The sequence below is a fragment of the Ambystoma mexicanum genome, chromosome 5p (genome assembly GCF_040938575.1).
Source record: "Ambystoma mexicanum isolate Mex_15411 chromosome 5p, UKY_AmexF1_1, whole genome shotgun sequence".
NCBI classification, from domain to species: domain Eukaryota; kingdom Metazoa; phylum Chordata; class Amphibia; order Caudata; family Ambystomatidae; genus Ambystoma; species Ambystoma mexicanum.
Window position 1 is genome coordinate 68709859 of NC_090930.1, and position 19871 is coordinate 68729729.

A 19871-nucleotide genomic window follows, 5' to 3' on the forward strand; every position below is an offset into this window, starting at 1 on the left:
CGTTGCAGTGTCGCACCTCTCAGGGAGACGGTTCTGCAAGGTGCAGCCCTGTCCAGCGGGTGACTCAGTGCGCTGTGCTAGGAGATCACAAGGGTTCACCGTTTCAGTCTAGTGATGCCCTCAACTATCAGAGTCATGGCGTGAATTCCAGGGGAAACCGGAGGCTCAGGTCGCAAGATGTATGAGGATTTCAGGCGGTTGACAGAGCTTCTCAGGCTGCGGCCATTTTCTAGCCATGCAACAGCGCCCGCCCTCACTTTTGTATTTCTATTGATGTTTAATAGCTTTCTCACATCTGCGTGAAGCCTACCTAAAATAATAAATTAGCATTTATATAGCGCTACAAACCCTTAGGCATCTGAGGGCTGCTTACGATTACCCACGTTGAGTTCTGCTCATTTATCGACCTCATACGGATGAAAGGCTGGGCTAACTTTGGCCCTGGCGGGAGTCAAACCTGCATCAGCAGGCTCTGCACAGATGTCAAAAAAGCACTCTTCATAGCCAGTCCGATAGCACAGCGAGTAAAGTGACAACTGCAGTATTGTATAGGTTGTCTTCAGGTGGACCCAATTCTAGACTAGAAGGATCATTATGGAGAAAGTCTATTGGTTTTTCAGGGACAACTCGGTCTGCGCCGTTTAGACCAAACTTTGCCTAAGCTCCTGTGATGCATAGGTTAGAAGGGCCGTGTTTTTGTATAAGTAAGTTAGAAGCCTTTACCCAGGACTGACTTTAGCGTAAGGGCTTCACGCTAATGAAATTTCAGAATGTGTCTTTAGAAATGTTGATATCCAAAAGGATAGGGCTGACGTTACCTCTAACAAAACAGGGAACGTCCGTTATGCCATCTTGAACGTATCGTACATATTTTGTACATCCATTGCTTTATCCCATCATGAACTACACAAGCGTTGTATTTAAACATTGGGTTTATTAAAGTCACACTCAGTGGGGCCTCAAGTTGATTCCTGTCAGCAAATAGTATATGTAACTGTGCTAACAGTGCAATGGAAACTCTGGAGCAAATGCTCTTTCTAATAGATTCCTCACTCCCACGATTCCACATCTATGATATGCATCTCCCAAGCTTTTCCACTGCCAGCTTTACCGCCCAATGTCTATAGGCACCCCATGACGGACAGGATGTCGGGACCAGTGTATATCGAGGTGTGGTACCCCATAACTTTAGTCCTTTTTCCTGCACACTCCACAAAAGTTATTTTTCTTCCGATTTCCCACCATGCAAAAATCGGTCAAAGTCCTCAAGGTTCAAACCCTACTTGGACTGCAGGCAATGTCCTATCCTCACAGGATCTGCCAGTAGTGCTTTAGAGGGGAGCATGACATGCAGGATTGCGGGACGTGCCAGTCGATGCACCCAAATACTTTTAGTGAGCAGGCAGCAAAACTATTCAGCTTTCCTCCGCAAGGAGGCCTGTTCAAGGTAGTCGGGCACAGAGCGTCGCACCAAAGAACAGTCCCAGTTCCATAAAAAAGCACCCCACAAGGTGTCGTTTCTGTGGCGGCTCTTCAAATCATTCTTTTTTCTCCTCGAGGAAAAGGAGTCAGCACTACATTGACTCCTCCAAGGAGCCGGCACCACCGTTAACTTCCCCAGCCAATCCTCTACCCTTAAGGATTGGGAGGCTTTTAGGCTTAGGGTACCATGCTTGGCATCTTCTCCAAAGGCTTCTGCCCTGCCTGAGCAGACTGAAGCCACCACGCTCGGGCGAGCCAGGAGGTAATCCGCAAATAACCATGACGGTAGACCCTTGGGCTCGGTCACAGCTAAAACACACAAGGATCGTTTCGGGCCACACCGCTTTATCTTCAGACGTCAGTCTTCCATCTTGGACCCCATTCTCTGAGGAGCCATTGGCACTAGGGTTCCTTGGGAGTATGCCGTGTTCATTAGGGGTGCATTTATGTCCCGAACATTTATGAGGAAGATGGTTACTCCATCCCCTTCGAATTAGAGCCTCTATGCCCCATGAAAATTGGGGATTTTTCTGAGGAATTTGACGAGATGGGGGTGATTTTGTGGATCTTGCAGCTCACTTGCAAGACGCAAGTAGGCAAGACATTTCCCTAGAAATCGGCATGCTCCTGCTCATACCCTGGGTAAGCCTCATGCCACCTATCAATGCCAGGTGGCTAAGGTTGTTGAGACCTTAAGGTTATCAGCACCTTCTAGACCCAAGATGCAGTACGAGCTGACAGACATTCTGGTTCTCTATGAACTTCAAGAAGTCTCAGGTTTAGCCACCCCAGTCACTCCGATTTGAGACAATCCTAGACACACCTGTGCAGGGCCTACCCAACTGAAGGTCAAACATCTCTAAAATGGTCCATATCCTACAATCTCAGGAGAAGGTTCAGCCTTCTCTTTTCTTTGCCTGCTGGGTCAGATGGCCCTCTGCATTCTTGTAGTTCCAGAGGCTCAGCTGCAATGAAGTCGTCAGTGGCTTCAGATGTCAGAGGACTCGGTTTCAGGGGTGCACCTCAAATCTTCTTCAGGCAACAGTAAAGGCACCCCAAGACCTACAGTGGTCCCTTGGAGACAATTTGAGGACAGGGGGTCCCATTTCGATTACCTTGGCCCCAACTGACACTTGATGCTGCAGTGCTCACCTACAGGATCCATTGGTGAGCGACTTGTTGTCTCCATCAGAATGCAGAGAACATATCAATTTTCTGGAGTTATATGTCATCAAGCTGGCCCTGGTCACTTTTCTTTCTTCTGCACAGGGCAAGACTGTGCTGGCCCTGATGGACAACACAGTGGCCATGCACTACCTGAACAAACGGGGTGGTGTGGAGACCATGCCTCTGTGCAGAGAACAATAGGCCTGTGGTTCTGGGCACTGGCAAACAGCATATCTTGACTGCATCTCCTCTGGCCGCAAAGGAGAATGTCACTGTGGATGCTTTTGAGCAGATAGAAGTCAGCCTCCCACAAGGGGGAGGTCTGCCAGGAAGATCTGGAGGAGGATCCCCTTGCTTTGTGTGAACAGGAAGTGCAAGTCGTTCTGCTCCAGTGAATTTCCTTGACAGAGCGCTCTAAAGGGGGGGATTTACTGATGGTCAAGTTGACTTTCAACCTGTTCTATGCATTCATGCCGATTCAGGATTTTACACCATTTCTCGGGAGGCTACTCCTCTTCAGGATCACTCTGGATTGGGCCCAGAGAAAGTGGTACCCAGAGTTGCTGGATAGGTTAATCTGCCCTCCCTAGTGCCTTCCACCGAGAGCAGAGCGTCTCTTCTCTTCCACTCGGGAGGACGAGTCCTCCACCCAAACATCAGCAGCATGAACCTTTATGATGCGCACCTCCCTTGCTCGGGAGGCCACCACCAAATCTATTTATGCCTGCAAGTGGCGTAAATTCTATTTGCTATGGATCTGGAGATTTGCTTAGTAAAGGGCTATCTCGATGCTATTTCATTATTCAAGATGACCACAGAGCAGGGCTTATTTATCAAGATTCCCATAGTCGTGCAATTTCTGAGGAGATTGTATAATCTGCGTACTCCATACGAGTACGTTGGTCCAGCTTGGAATTTGAATTTATTAACGTTTCTTATGGGCACTCCATTTGAGCCATTCCATTCTTATTGGCTAAGACTGCTAACCCATCTGATCTGCATCACTTCCACTAGATGGGTGATTGAGTTTGTCACTTTAACCTCGCCATTTGGCTTTCTCCACAGAAATGGCGATGGTGAGAGCAAAGTTCTCCAAGAGCAGCTCTGCTGGGAGATATAGATGAGGAATCCATTGGAGGAACGTCCATCAGAAGTAAAATGTTCATCTAGGTCAAAAACACTGAGCACTGTGTTAAGTACAAGAAAGGCAGCTACTTATTTTAAGACATCACAGCCACAGTTGTGCTTCCATTTCATCTTTGCTTTGCAAATAAACTAGCAAAATCTTTTTAAGTGTTATTGCATACAATTGTTAGATTAAAGGATGATTTATTTGGGAATGTTGTATGATGTATTTGTAATTATTAGTTTGTAAGGATCAATTAATGCATCTTTTAAATTCTGCTATGAGAGCTCCAGCTTTTACTCCCTCCCACCCCCCCTAAACAATCCAATAAAAAGATCAGTATGCGGTCAGCGAAACTGCATACAGGATCTTACTCCTGGTCATAATGAACATTCATGCCAGTTTTCCACCCTCAAATTTTGTGCATTACAGGTTATTTTGCTCTACAGCCCCTTGCAAATTGGCCAGGTTTTTCTACCATAACATCCTGGCTTGGCTGGCCTTTTACTTTGATTTTTCCCATGCAGCATTTAACTTTATCCATGGCCTTAACCCCCTTCCTTACATCATCCCCAAGGGCATTCTGAACTCCCATTGCTCATCAAGATACTCAATTGTTCTCTCTACACGGTGCCCCTGGTCAAGCAGCAGAGTGAAATGAACGTCGCAGACATTGCTGGTCATCCACTTTTGTCTCAATGGCTGAGATTTATCTTATAAGCAAGGAATCCTTCCCTCACTATTCCTCTCTTGACTTGACTGATGCCATATTATTGCCACACCACAAACTCCAACCCTCAACCCATCTTCATCAAGCACATAGCCTTCCTGCTCACCTTCATTGGCTACCATTTATTTCCTTGTAGTTATTTTCCCTCCACCGCCCTTGGTAGGTTTCTCCACCTTTCTTCTGCAGGTCGCCCTCAACTCCACCTTCTAGTTTCCTCCTTTCTGGCTCTTTCACCTGCCTATCTTCCAGTACCACCTAGTCTTACACCTCCATCTTACTTGCCTCTTCCACCTCGGATATTAAATTCTGAATCACCACCACCACTCACCTTTGTCTCCTCTCTAGTCTCTTTTCTCCATAGACCTCTTACATTCTCCATCTCCTCTGGTGTTTTCTGTTCTTGACTCCGACCCTCCTGCACTACTCCAACACTCTCTCTAAACACCCTCACCCCTCTTAAAATGCCTGTACCATGACCTCACCTCAAATGGCTTCCTTTTCTCAACTATATTCAGGTGCATAGCATTGTGTGCTTTTTTATCAGATTGGTCAATCTTTACCATCTTGTTGCTTCGAGACATTCAGGAGGCACACCCTGTCTCCCACAGAGTCCAAGTCTGCAAGAAGAGACGTCCGCAGTGAGCTGGGTGCTCAGATTCTCACACTGCCGACAGACGGGAAATGCTTAGTAAATCTGGAGTTTGTGTGAGGAGACTTGCACATATGGATTCTAGTTATGCCCAACTGCACTCAGGATTCTCTTTGCGCCTACCAGTTTTATTGAGATTTTTTGGCTTATGTACTTGTAGTGCAACATGTCTGATTCAGGGATTATTAGATCGATGGAGGTTGTCACGTTAAAAGGCCCATTCTGGGTTTACTTAAAGCAACAGGACTACAGGTTTTCACTAAGTGACAAGCCCCTTCCATACACCAGACATGGTGGTGTGAGCCTTAGAGACCCTCCCTGCATCACTCAAGAGCCAAGCATCGCAGGCGGCACCAAGCTCCCATTGGCAATCAACCCTTCACCCCAAGAGCAAGACAGTCACCACCCTCCTCTTGCTTCTATTCCTTACCCCACATGGCACATATCTTTTGAATGTTCTTCCTTAAATTATGAGCCAATCACCTTATGGTTAACATTTTAAACCTCTGCCTTCCACTTGATTAAACTAAAATGGGGCCGTGCAGTGTTTTCTACTCCACTGCTTTTATGATCTTGTACTATTCCATACTCCATTGATGAAAGGTTTATAGGAAGAATGGGAAACTAATACATGTATGAAGGCAGGACGTCATGTCTTATAAGCACAGTTTGCTTAGAGCAGCACGACTGCATCAGTAGCCAACTGAGCTAACTCACACAGCTCCAGCATAGAGCAGACTGCTCCAACCCCCTGGAGATTGAATAGAATGCACAAAGTCAAGATGATAAAAAGAGAAAAGGGGGACATGCAAGAAGAACAGCTAGAAAAGCGGGGGCATGGCTTAACAGCCATGGATTAGGCTGGGTTTCCTGTGGGCTCCTGACGATCCTACAACGATATTGATGCATACAATGTTTAAAGAAGACTGAGAAAGCATATGGCCAGATTAACTGCTGTCGGAACGTAAGAGGCTTGCAATAATCTGCAAGCCGCGTGAAACGACACAAAAGTTTACACTTTGATTGCCAGATCGGACCCATGAAGACAGAATTAAAATGGCGGACGCCCTGTGAACAAAGGGAGACACCGTAATGAGAAGCTGGACAGAGGCAGTACCCACAGTGCAGTGCACAGCAAGGCGAGTGAACCCGCTGAGGAGCAGCAGCGTATCTGTGGCAGAGGACATTTGAACACCGGTGAGCCCTCGAGGGTCTAGTGAGGTGGCGCAACATTGTATCACAGCACCGTGATGGTACACTGTTGCGAGAGGCAGCCGAACCTCACAGAGCTGGCCCAGAGAGGAAGGTATTGTGGCGTGCCAGTGAAAGCTGCGTCGGAGAGCCCTGACACGCGACCCGTCTCTACTTCGCTGTGGGGATAGAGTGCGCGAGAGCCTGACCTGCTTGCATGAACGGACACACAACCAGCTGGCCAGCACCGACGAGTACAATAGTCGGACATGCGCAATAAAAGACACGTGGAGACGGGGAGGCCACGGATCCCCCACACGCTTGAGTGTACATATGGACATGGTGCGATAACAAAACTCAGGGTGGAGATCCAAGAGGAGATTCTAAGCCACGTAACAAGAGGTGCGGAAAAAGGGGAAACAAAAGACACAGAACGTGCCCCATGCTACCAACGCATTATTATAAACCTCAGGGCTGCAAAGAACTGATGCTGGGCCCACATGTAATCACCCGAGAGTGATGAGGCTGTACTGAGAAACAGGTAGCCCAGGATTGTTACTACGAGACCCGAGAGCGGTGAGGAGATCATGCGCCATTGAGAATTACAGCAACCAGTGACCCCGGACTATAGACTAAGATTAATGTGGTTGGGAAGTGCCGGCGACATCGGGAAGCGCTGTGAAAGTGCTCAGAGGTACAGTGTTCGACCCCAATTGTGCTGTTCCCATTTACATGCTCCTTGGTCGGATGATACTGGCCTGAGCGGAACCACGCGGACACAATATACGGAGCCAAGGGACCGTCTGTATTCTGCTTACACAGGGGCACACGTGGTGCGTGTGTGACCTGCCACTCATGAACTGACGCAATACTATAAGCTTCAACAGAGGTTGGGACTTGCAGAGAGCACATGGAGCCCAGGTTGACACGCTGCCAGGGAAAAAGGTAAAGCGGAGTGTGAGCAAGGGCCACGGAAACACGCAATTGAAATACTGCCCGGAGGAGAGACGTGGGAGGACACAGCCCACTCCGGGCATGATCTTGCGGGCCGCCTTGCGGTATAGCCCACTGAGGACTTCCAGACACTGCACTGAAGTGGGGAAGCTATAGAAATACAGGAGAGCTGCGCAAAGTGAGACTGCAAGATGTCGGTGAAAGGGCTAAAAGCCCGGAGTAAGCAGCCCACTATGGACAACTTTGCAAAGGCACAGCAGACCCCTCCGACCCTAGCACAAAAGATGGAGGCATCGGGGGATGACGCCCCTGAAGGAGACAACCAGCAAGTCCTAGCGGCCATAACGGACCTAAGTACTAGGTGGGGCACGGCAATAGCGGAACTGCGGACGGCCCTGGAGAACAAAACAGATGCCGTGAGAAGTGTAGTCACCCTGCTGCGACAGGACGTCAGAGCGCTGGCAGAAAGAACCAGTGGCCTGGAAAGCGCAGTGAAGACTAACACTGACGTAAGCACGAACAATGCGAAGGAGGTCCATGTGCTCAAACAGGTCGCCAACCTTGAAAACAGAGTGGAGGAAGCAGAAGGACGGGCGAGACGGAACATCCGGGTGGTTGGCCTGCCAGAAGGAGAAGAGGGCCAAGACCCCACAGACTATGTGGAGAACATGATCCTGCAGGAAGTGGGAGTGGACAAACTCTCACAGGGGTTCACGGTAGAGCGGGCGCACCGAGCCCTGAGGAAACCACAGCCTGAAGCTCCACCGGGACCGATAATTGCGAAAACTTTGAATTACAAAGACAGAGAAAAGATTCTGGAGTATTTCCGTAAGGGCGGAACGATAGAAAGAGCTTCCTCTAAGAGGACAGCATACCCGGACTATACTATGATGGTGCAAAGGCAGCGATAGAGTTATGTGGCGGTCAAGAGAAGACTGTGGGCAGCGGATGCCAGGTACATGCTATTGTACCCAGCAAAGTTGAAAGTTCTGCACAAAGGCAGATTGCTGTTCTTTGACACCCCCAGAGGAAGCAGCATCGGGGTTGTACTGGCAAGGCTGCCCGGCGCGAGATGGGGAACAGTAATGCCAAGAGCACGATAAGTGAAGATACTGTATCATGTACACTGAGGATTGGAGGGTGGGAAACCATTATAGCGCCTTGATGCACTTGATAGATGAGGTGTAGCCCTCGAACCTTAGTGAACTATATTATAATGTATAATAGCGCACATGAAAATGAGAGCATTAGGCGTAGCAACTTTAACCAAATAGGAGCAACAGGATTGCGGTTACCTACCCCCAAGAATTAGTAATAAGGCAGCCAATAGGCTGAGCCGCGAGTAAGGGTTTCACCAGAAAGGGCTAGATGCGGGGGTGCCTGAGATCCTGGGATGGAGCTGGGCAACAGTTGGGGAGGGTATTATTGGGGAAGGGAAGGGAGGCCGGAGGGAGAGGGGAAGGGGTGTTTGGAGTGTCTGTAGTTGTAGGAAGTTTGAACAGGGGAACGAGCCTAGATAGATTGAGACGGAAGTGGGATCTGGACTGCACCGGTGGGAGGGGAAAGGGAATTATAGTTGGCCATGGCGGATCTTAAAATAATCACGTGGAATGTCAGGGGACTTAACAGTTATTTAAAAAGTAATAAGGTCATGTTGTACCTGCGCAGGCAAAAGATAGACATTGCACTGTTGCAGGAGACACCCGACGCGGGAAAAGATGGAGATGGTTGTGAAGAAATGGAAAGGGGTTGTGGTGTGCTCGACATACTCTGCTTATGCTAGGGGAGTACTCATCTGGGTGGCGCCGCATGCCCACTTTCAACTGTTGCAGGAAATGATTGAAACGGATGGGAGGATGGTCATATTGAGGGGATTAGTGGAGAATAAGGAGATAAGCATTGTAAATACGTATGCCCCAAACCAGAATACGGCAGCGTATTTCAGAACTCTGTGCACCAACCTTAGCATGTGTGTGGGTAGTGCAGTGATTTTAACTGTATTAAACCCCAGGGTAGATTGATCAGATGGTAAGATTGATAGACCCGCCCCAGTGGCTAAAGCACTGCAGACACTGCTAGACTACTTTGGTCTGGCAGATGTGTGGAGAATGAAACACCCCCAAGAAAGGCAATATTCACACTACTCCGCCCGCAGCAGTAACATACAAGGCTGGACTATGTCTTTGCTACGTCGGAAGTAATAACGGAGATTACGCGGGCAGAATATAAAGCGAAGGTCCTCTCGGACCACTCGCCCCTGGTTCTCGGGTGGCAATATTGCCCCCCCTGAGAGTACGGATTCCGACATGGCGCCTCTGGGCAGAGGCGCTTAAGGATCCTGTTTTTAGGGAGGATATAAGGGAGGAGATTACAAACTACTTCAAGGTAAACACGGGTAGCGTTGACTCAGCAAGCACATTATGGGAAGCCTTCAAGGTAGTGAGGCGCGGGGTAGCCACAGCAAAATCAAAGGGCCTGCAAGGTGGGGTTTTGGCAGACCTACAAGGACCAGAAAGGGAACTAGAAAAGGCATTAAATGGGGGGGGGGGGAGAGAGTGAAGACAGAGCTGATACTTAAATTGCAGCAGAAATGTGCGGAACATTGGGAAAGACTATGCAATCTCAACTATAGAAAATAGAAAGACAGAATGCGGGAGGGGATAAAACAGGACGGCTTTTGGCATGGTTATACAAGAGCGAAAACTCCCAGACCCCCGATCAGAACGATAATGAGAGAACATGGTAGTGTAGTGGACACCCAAGAGGAAGTTAAGCAGGAGTTTGCAGATTATTATAAGTTGCTATATGGGGATAACAGAAACACTGGAAGACATAGGACTGCCTATGATAAGTGTTGAGGAAAGAGGAGCTGGATGCGCCGATTACTCTGGAGGAGTTACAAGAAGTGGTAAGGCAGCTGCCTACTAGTAAGACTCCGGGGGCGGACGGGTTCCCAAGTGAATTTTACAATGTATATAGAGAGGAAGTGCTCCCCCAATGTTAGAAATGCTAAATGAGGCGTTTGAGGTGGGGCGGTTGCCGGAGTCACTTAGAGAAGCAATCATAATTCCACTCCCCAAACCCAACAAGCCTGGGAATAGCTGTGGCTCTTTCAGACCTTTGTCAATGTTGAACCAGGACAGCAAGCTATTGACGGCTGTCCTGGCAAACAGATTGCGGCGAGTTATTGGCAAACTTATACATCCCGACCAGACGGGCTATGTCCCGAATAGAAATGTAACTCGTAATCATAGACGGCTCCAACGGGTTATTGAATGGGGAAATAAGAATGAGGGCGAGATGGCGATTGTGTCTTTGGACGCGGTAAAGGCTTTCGATTCGGTCAAATGGCCGTGGCTGCTGGCGTCCCTGGCGGGTTATGGAATGGGGCCGGGATACATAAGTTGGGCGAAGATGCTATACAGTGAACCGCTGGCTAGAGTCAGAACAGGATCAATGATATCCGAAAGATGACAACTCAGTAGAGGCACCAGACAGGGGTGCCCATGGTCCCCAATGCTTTATATACTAGCTCTGGAGCCCCTAGCAATATACCTTAGACAGCAATACGATACTATAGGTATCGAGGTGGGAGGGGAACAACACTTGATCTCCTTATATGCAGATTTGTTGCTGTACTTGAGGCACCCAGAGGAAAATCTCCAGTACATTCTGGAGGTGATGAGATATGCGGGGCTGTCTGGGATAGCGGTGAACCCTCAAAAATCTAGTATATACCCGTTAGGTAGCTATAAGGGACCCCCTGTGAGACAGTTACTGGTGTTACAAATACCATGGGCGGTTAGCACTTTTCGGTACCTGGGGATAGACGTGTACCATACGGTTGAAGATGAACATACGAGGTAGCCATTGTGAAAACCGAGAAGTGTATGAAATTCTGGGTGAAATTGCCCCTAGAAATGATAGGACGAGGTGCAATGCTGAAGATGGTGGTCCTACCTAGGCTCCTGCATTATTTTGGAAATATTCCATACCTGATACCCAAGAAGTTTTTTGCTAAACTGCATAGCATGTGTAGGGATTTCCTGTGGCATGGTACCCGGAATAGGGTGGCGCTATGGAAGCTACAGCACTTCTGAAAAAGGGGGGATAAAACTGCCTAATTATGAGGTTTATTACGTAGCGAGCCAGCTGCAATATATTGCCAAATGGCTCTCAGATGAGGTGACCCCCGAATCCAGGCTGTTTGGACATGATTGTGCCCCATTTTAAGAGATGATCTGGCTGCCCAAGACAGAAATGAGAGAGCGGCCTAAGATGATGGTGCTTGGGTGGGAGATGTGGCGCCGGGCATGCCGGATGATGGAAGACCCATTCCCATGCTCCCCGCAGATACCGCTAGCTGCACTGGCAGGGGAAGATAAGCAGCTAAGGATGATAATCAGGAACCACTGGGAATCGATGGGGTTGATAACGTTAGGAGATATCTGGCGAGAGGGGACTGTTCTAGATTTTGAATTATTGGGGGAGGAAACAGGGCTACATACGGGCCAGTATATCACATAACACAGAATGTGCAGAGAATTAGGAAAGCATGGCCCGAAACAGTATCGGAAGAAGAACCAGATGCTATCAGATGTAATATATGATATATCGGAAGGGGGGCATGAGATCTCTAGACTGTACGAGATGATGTCTAAGGTCGGGAAGGAATTAACACAATTGAGACTAGACTGGGAAGCGGAAGTAGCAGCCCCAATAGAGGATGGGATGTGGGAACGTGCCCTGGGGTACCACAAGAAGGTGTCAAGGAATGCAAGACTAAAACAAATACAACTGTATATTACACACAGGGCATATATGACACCTCAGAGGATATCTAGGTTTGAAAATGCTGGACGACGGGCAAGTCCCAAATGTGACGAAGAAAAAGCTGACATGGTACACGTTTTGGTCATGCCCAGTAATTGAGCGTTTCTGGGGTGAAGTGGCACAGAAACTAGCAGAAAAGGGGGTCACAATCATCATAGATACAGCCTGGGCCTGCTTGCTGGGGGGGTTCCCCAGATCACAGAAACTTTAGCATGTTAGTAAATTGAAAGACCTAGCATATGTGCTCACAAAGAGAAGAATTGCCATGGGGTGGAAGACATGTCATAGACCACGGATGGAGGTGTGGTGGAAAGAGTTGCAGAAATGGGCGGATGCAGAAACAATGGTATGGCAAGAGGCAAGCAATGCGGGGGGAGAGAAGGCGGGAACCCTGATGGCCTGGAAATCATTAATAGCGGAACTGTTGAACAATACAAGATCTGACAGAATCCACAGAAGGTGAGACCCCACCACGCGAGTCAGATACAGAGTGTGTGGAATAAATAGGCTCTTAAGCGGGGGTGGGATGAGGGGAGCAGTGACCGAAATTAAGTAATGAACAATTGAACTGTTGATACATGCACTGCGCGTTTGGTTTGTATTGTTGTTTGGTTTGAATAAATCAATAACTACATTTAAAATAAAATAAAAAAAAGAACAGTTAGAAAGGTATAGAAGAGTTGAGTAAAGAAATGAAAAAAGAAGAGGACTGCTTACAAATGAAATGGAAATGAGACAAAAAGAAACCAAATGCATTGGAAAAGTGGGTAGAACAATCAAGGTAAAATAGAAAATGTAAGGTAGTGAAAACGGAAATAGCAACATACAGGAAAGAGGGAGAAAAGGAGAACGCTTGTTTTAAAAGGAAAGAAAAAGACAGCTAAATGATGAATGTAATAGAAAAATAAAGAGGCATAAAGGGTTGAGGAACTGCCATCCATGCACTATAATGAATGAAATACTCCCAACTATATATGCAGGCGAGGGAATATTTCAATTCACACTAGCCATCGTGACCTCATGGCACCCTGCTGGAGGCTATGGTCAAGATCTTCTTTGTTGACAAGCAATAACCTAACAGTTGGGAGTATGCTAACCAATACATTTCAAAAATACACTGCATAAGCTCATAATTCTGAACAGATTGAGAAAGACCCGTTATGCACAGCGAGTGGCTCTGCAGCACACCACAACAGAGCTGCACCCCACTACTCAAACAACAAATAAGACACCAATGCAGAACTGTACTTGGTCCACTGGTTTTAATAAATTAAAGACTTAAATTACACCTCGCCCTGTACATTTAAAAAAAAAAAAATCACCAGATCTTCTGGAAACCCGCCAGTGAGCGCACATAATTGCATTACAGATGGCGAGGTTACAGGTAGCGCTCGGTCACAGTAAACTAAGTTCACATTTGGCACGGATTCTCAGTCCTGCGCACTGAATGTGCCACATCCAATTAACCATGGCAAGGTAACAACTGCATCCAAGCTGGAAAACCCAAGGAGCTCTATGAATGGAAGTCTGCATTATATTAGCAAACCAAATAACCTCCAACATTTGTATTGAAGACAATGGGACAATCGCATCTTAATGCGCAATATCAAAATATCCTTCCCTCTTACAAAAATAGGATCTTTTACTTTTTCCTTTTCAGTAAATTATAGAAAAAGGAGAGCACAATTTGGCAGGTTATGCCAGTGCTTTCTAGGTAAAATGGAGATAGACAGATCCTGAGGATTTCCGAGTCCCTACTTGAGATCTCCTCCAGCGGGAGTCGCGCAAGTGTACTCAGTTTTTGCAATCAAATTCATCCTTGCTATTGCCACCTGTTTTCATTGGCATCAATAAGACCCCTCTTGTCAATGTTCTCCAGCACGTATGTGTGCTGCATGGCCAGCCTGGATATAGAGATGCTGGGGAGTGCGTGCTGCTCAGGGTTCAGCCAAGGCTCGTACTGGGGGTTTTTAGTCTTCTTCTCAACCGGATAATTTAGGCAGGCCTTGAAAATCTTCTTCAGAACCTGCCAGGGAAGAAAGAGCTTCGTGAGTCGGCTACATGGGGTAGTACTGAATAACAGCTTCGTTTCATGACATGCACGGCTCTCCGTACTGGAGCAGATGTGGCGCATAGGCAATCTTTCTCAGTTCTGAGCTGGAGTGGTACATTCTTATGGTTACTGAGAGAGGTTGTTTAAGCACAGCGAGTGGCTTTGCAGCACGCCACATCTGCTCCAATACTCAAACATTAAATAAGACACCAATGCAGAACTGTACTTGGTGCACTGCTTTTAAAGAAAAGGTTCTCTCACAAATCATCCCAAGTTAAAGTGCCCTTAATAAATCATAACATGTGCCCCTCTAAGTGACATCATGTCGTCAGTGCACGACAAACGCACTCTGTACAAAATGTATTGGCATGTATAAATGGAAACAGCAAGACACCTCTACGCTCAACAAACATCACCAAACCCCTTGTCCTTGACAGATTCTCCTGCCTTCGTCTCCGTCAATTTTATTCATGGCCTTCAAAACTGTTTTTTTTTGCTACCAACTACGACATATACAACACAAAAAGGTACTTCCACTGCATAAAATGACTTCCCTACATGTGCCTTGGATTGCCACAATTGACAAATGAGTTTGCTAAACAAGATATCAAAATTAATCTTAGATCACACCGTTTTATGTGAAAATGATTACTTTGCATTTTAGTATTGCTGTTGTGTTTTCTCTATGGTGTCTTTTTTCTAATCGAATGCATTTTCTATGCATAATTGATTATACATTGATTTTCTCAGTTTCTCTTTTATATACATGCCATTACAAATGACTCATTGAGATATATATACATAAATATTGTATTATAAACCTACATTCACGGGTGTCACGTTCCTGCACGTCACTGATGCCAAGAACAATGTACAATACAATGGGGTCTTGCATCTAGTGTCCCTTGGCCAGATGTTCCCACCTCCCATCACACTACCGTTTGAAGGCAATGTATAGTCAAGATATGCATGTCACCATCACCTTTTCTGGTCACTTCATCCAGCCCCCACTTAAATTCTGTTCACATTTTTACTTGCACTCACAATAGTTTTGGGTGGGACCACATTTATGTACGCAATATTAAATCATCAATCCTTCACCCACCTTCACATTCTACACATAGCCATATTAGGGTATATCCTGAATGTATTTCAAGCCCCTAAAACATTACCAGTGCAATTTGAGGGGTGTCCTTCCCAACTTAACATACACACCCACCCTTTCAAGTATTTATAAACAACCTCAAACCATTTGACAGAAAACATCTCTGCATTCTACTACAGACATCACCACAACGCTATTTGTCTTCATTGCAGAATCGCCTAGTTGATTTTTTAAACTACAGGTAAAGAAGCGCTTGTTTATTCTTTTATCATCTACAGAGTTAATGTATACTACTTTTTATGCAGTTTCCCCTCCCTTTTGCCTTTTCATTTATCTCCATTATTTATCAATTTTCCAATATATTTTAGCTCTTTATAGACTACGTAACATGTGTTCTTTCTCAACATATGTACGGTTATATAAAAACAAACGGTTTAAAAAAATGGTTACATTTTAGAACTTCTTGGTCAGCAAACAATGCGTTCCTGTATCGTTTTGGGCGGTCTGTATTTCAGCCATGCCAAGGCTACTGGTGCAGTGCGTCACATTTTCCTGAAGGACATGTCTTTGAGGAGTGGGGTTGCTCAAGTGTGGCTTCCCAGATTCTAAGCCAAGGATGTCTTTCAGGACATAAGGGGCAACTGATTCTGCGTGTGCAGCATCCACTTCTCAGCTGATATGCCTCATTCTTCCAAGTTCAATAAACATTACTCCCACTATCCATGGAACACCTGTCCCGATTTCTACTGTGATGGTCAGCTACATTTCTTTAAAAAGAATGTATATAACGAAGCTGGTCTTACTGTGCATTGTATTGAATAGGCACTTTATTTTATATGTTATATATGCGTATAACTTTGGATAACCAACCAATTCATAGCACTGTCACCCTACTTGTTAGAAAGTAATTGCAATATCTGTTATTATCTAGGTTGTTCATTGATGTCCAGATGTTTAATTAGGTAGAAACAGCAGGTGGAAGTGCAGCTGTGTACTTTGGAAGAAACAGCCTTCTCCTAACCCTTGGGTGAGCACTTATGACATGCCTAGCGAATGGACTTTTTAAAATTAATGTATCCATGTTTTAGAGTAGGTTCATAGATGCATGCATTTTCAACAGGATCAAGATTCAACATGAACCAATTGTCCAGGATCAACAGAAACCTATAGACTGTAGCAGTATTCAGTCACGTTCTAGATTTGAATCAATAATCTTGATTTGTAAGATTGACAAAAATATTTCTTCACTATTTCCACTTATCTTTATACACATTTATTTCTTTTAAATGATTATTAGCTATATGTGATATATAGGAGGTCACTAGTAGGTCATCAACATACTATTCATTTAGAACTGCTCAGGGGGGAGGAGGTCAACATTTTTTAATGTAGGTAACCCACATTCGACTAGTTTCTAATTTTGTTTTCTAGATATGCTTTTGAAACGTATGGGTTTTTGGTTGTGATTGACTGCTACACAATTTTCTAACATGCACTATGGAGAAATAGGAGACTAGCCAATCCCCATTGTTGTGTCATGCACCTTGCACTGTATATATTGTTAGCATTAATGAGTTAATGAAAATGTGAGTTTTGGTGGATTTCATTGACTCGTTTTCTCCTCTAAATCCTCCATGTACATATATATATATATATATATTGAAACCTAAACAGCAAGCAAACTACACAATCTTTCAACTACTACGCACATATTGTGTTCTCACCAAGTTTGATCTTTCACTTAAAGGAGACTCTTGTACCAATTGACATGTATCCCCTATGACAAAAGCCATCATTACTACATCTAGAAGACTGAATTACATATAGTGCAATATGTGTAATCACAAAGGAATTGCAATTGAAAATCTTGGTTCATATGAACATATTTTTTCGTATGCTAATTTGATGCTTTGTTCTGTACAAGGAGTCTACTACTGATGCGGCCAAGCTGAAAAAAACTCAAGGAGAACAGGTCCAAAAGTTAAAGTGACAGTCAACTGTTATGTATTGTGGTGTCATCTACCCTTCACTGTGCAAAGTAAGCATTAAAGAGAAATTGCGATGAATGTATTGCTGTCTCAGTAACGCTGATTCTACCTTTCTCAACACTAAACACATGGAGGTACATGCGAAAAATATTTTTCAATTTCTTATTACATTTGTTATCGCTTTATCTATGATTAGTTGAAGGTACAGTAATGTCACCTTTTAGATGGACAAAAGATATTTCTTTGAAACATTTTATGAACATATCTAAAGCAAAACAATGGAAAGGTGAATTAATAAGCATCTTTATAGTTAAATTGTCTGATCCTTACTTATTTGAAGTCTTTAAAATAATTATGAAGGCATAATGTTATAATTTGACTATTCTCACTTGTGCAGTGGCATGACGCTGTGAAGTCAAATCATGCTTCCATATCCAGTAATCGCACACAGGTTAAATGGTTATACAGAAAAAAAAAATTGAATCTTTGGATCTGCACCTCCACATGCTCTGCATATAGTCGAGTGAGTGATGGCTGAACTCTTCCACTGCATCCTACGCTAACAAACCTGAACCTTAACTGTCTCTCATATTCTGACTCTGACAGATCTTGCTCTTCATTGCATTTGTGTACCCGGTTTGATTTTCGAATCTAGGTGTGTGTTTGTAACTTCATACAATGCATTTTTGTGCCCCTCCTGTAACCACTAGGGCACCTGGTGAGCTTGGGCTTGGCCTGTGCCGTGCAGCCACCCCTCTTTCCTTCAACTATCCTCTGCCACTCTAATGGCACTTACCATCTCTCATATATCTCTAACTGCTACACTACCACCTTCCCTCCCTCTCTCACGAAGTCAGGAAGAAAAAAAAAAAATAATAATTAAAAAAAAGACATCCTGAGTGACTACCCAGCGCAGACACCCGTCAGTGCATCTTCCAAACAGGTCTTCACAGATATCCTCTTCTCTGTCCCCTCCCCAGATCTCTGGAATCCTCATCTCATCTCTACTCTCTCCCCTTTCACATAGTCTCCCATTAATGGTGGCAGCAAGTGGGAAGTCCTCTTGGCGCGGGCTTATCACTCTGCATCATTGTCTACCACACTGGCACCATCTTGGTTCAGGGTCCTCAACCCAACCCAACCTCCTCTTTGGACAGGTGCCTGCCGTCCCTCATTAACTTCCTTCCCTCACCTGCCTCTCCCCAAACCACTCTCTCTGTCCCTCCCCCTTCGACAGGTGATTCACGCCCCTGTACTCCACCTCAGAAAACCTTCAAAGGCGAAGACCTCCTTCACCTTGCCACACTTAACGCCCGTTCAACCAACAAACCCTCTGCCAACATCTACCTCCTTCTTGAAGCCATTGACCTCGACATTCTCACTCTTACCGAGACATGGTTCAATGCCGCTCAGCATCTGCTTTTGACTCCCTTCTCCCCGATGGCTACAAGATCATTTCCAAGCCACAACCTTACCGTGCTGGCGGTGTGATTGTCTTAATCTTAACCATGTGGGTTCCTGCCTCCCTTATACCCACCCAGCCTTAGTCTTGCTTTGAGAGCCTGGTCTGCAAGTTGGTCATCTTTCCCTCTTCCTATGACCACTGCCCCCATCTACAGGCCCCCTGGCACTAGCACCCTGTTCCTCTCTGAATGGGCTGATTTCTGCTCCTCTATCCTCACAGCCTCCTTTAAACTTCTCTTGGGTGACTTCAACATCCATTTGGACTCCTGTCACAGCATCCACCCTCTTCCTTGACCTCTGCACCTCACACTCCCTCACTATTCTCCCTTCTGGTCCAACCTACTCAGCAAAACACTCATGATGCCCTCATGCACTCTGATCTTCTCCTCCCACCCGCCCCCCATGCCCTCTGATCACACCTCTCTCCTGGTCAGATCATTCTCTCCTCTTACCTGGGTCTCATTTGCCCTCCGACTGCACCTCCCCCAGACCTCCCAACCTCGTTCTTTGTTCACTACATCTGTCCGATTAAATGAGTGTCAGATGCTGCCATCCCAGCCACCTTCACCCCCCTCTCCTCCCAACCCAGACTCTACCTCTGATTCTGACTCTGCTCTCGGCAAGCTCCATCTGCCCATTACTAACACTCTGGACATTCTTGCCCGAGTCATGAGGATCAGCTTGAAACCTGCCTCTAAGAATAATACCTGGTACAACACCGAACTTGAAGCCCTGAAAAGCAAGTGCAGAGCTGTGGAAGGGAAGTGGCAAACCTCAGGCTCACCCTCCGACAAACTGGCCTGCCGCCTACTCCAAAGCCAATAAAGGCTCTCCAACCGTGCCAGGAAAAGGGCCCACATCCAGGCAAGGGTAACGGATGCATCCAACAACACGGCTGAATGCTTTAAAATCTGCAGGGAACTAGCAAACCCCTCCACAGGCTCCTCCTCCCCTCTTCCGTCCCAGGACCTCTAACATACTGGCCCACACTTCCCCCAATAAAACTCTCGACATCCTGAGCATCCTTGCTACCCTCTCCCCAAACCTCTTCCCTGCCTCTCTCTTCTCCAGTCACACCCAATGAGGTCACCAGAGTTGCTGCTCTATGAAGGTCTCCTCCAAACAGGTT

General features: G+C 46.0%; 1 protein-coding gene across 2 annotated transcripts in view; it reads right to left on the reverse strand.

Moving 5' to 3' along the window:
• Window positions 1–13379: 13379 nt before the first annotated feature.
• The window catches only part of LOC138480736 (START domain-containing protein 10-like), a 315174-nt gene continuing 308682 nt past the window's right edge, over window positions 13380–19871 (reverse strand). The window contains exon 7 of one of the 2 annotated variants that reach the window (XM_069612459.1): window positions 13380–14158. Coding sequence is in view for 1 of the 2 variants with exons in the window: in XM_069612458.1 (XP_069468559.1) it covers window positions 14115–14158 (44 nt within the window). In the remaining variant the exon portion in view is untranslated. The remainder of the gene's footprint in view (window positions 14159–19871) is intronic. The other variant, XM_069612458.1, reaches the window with a different exon arrangement.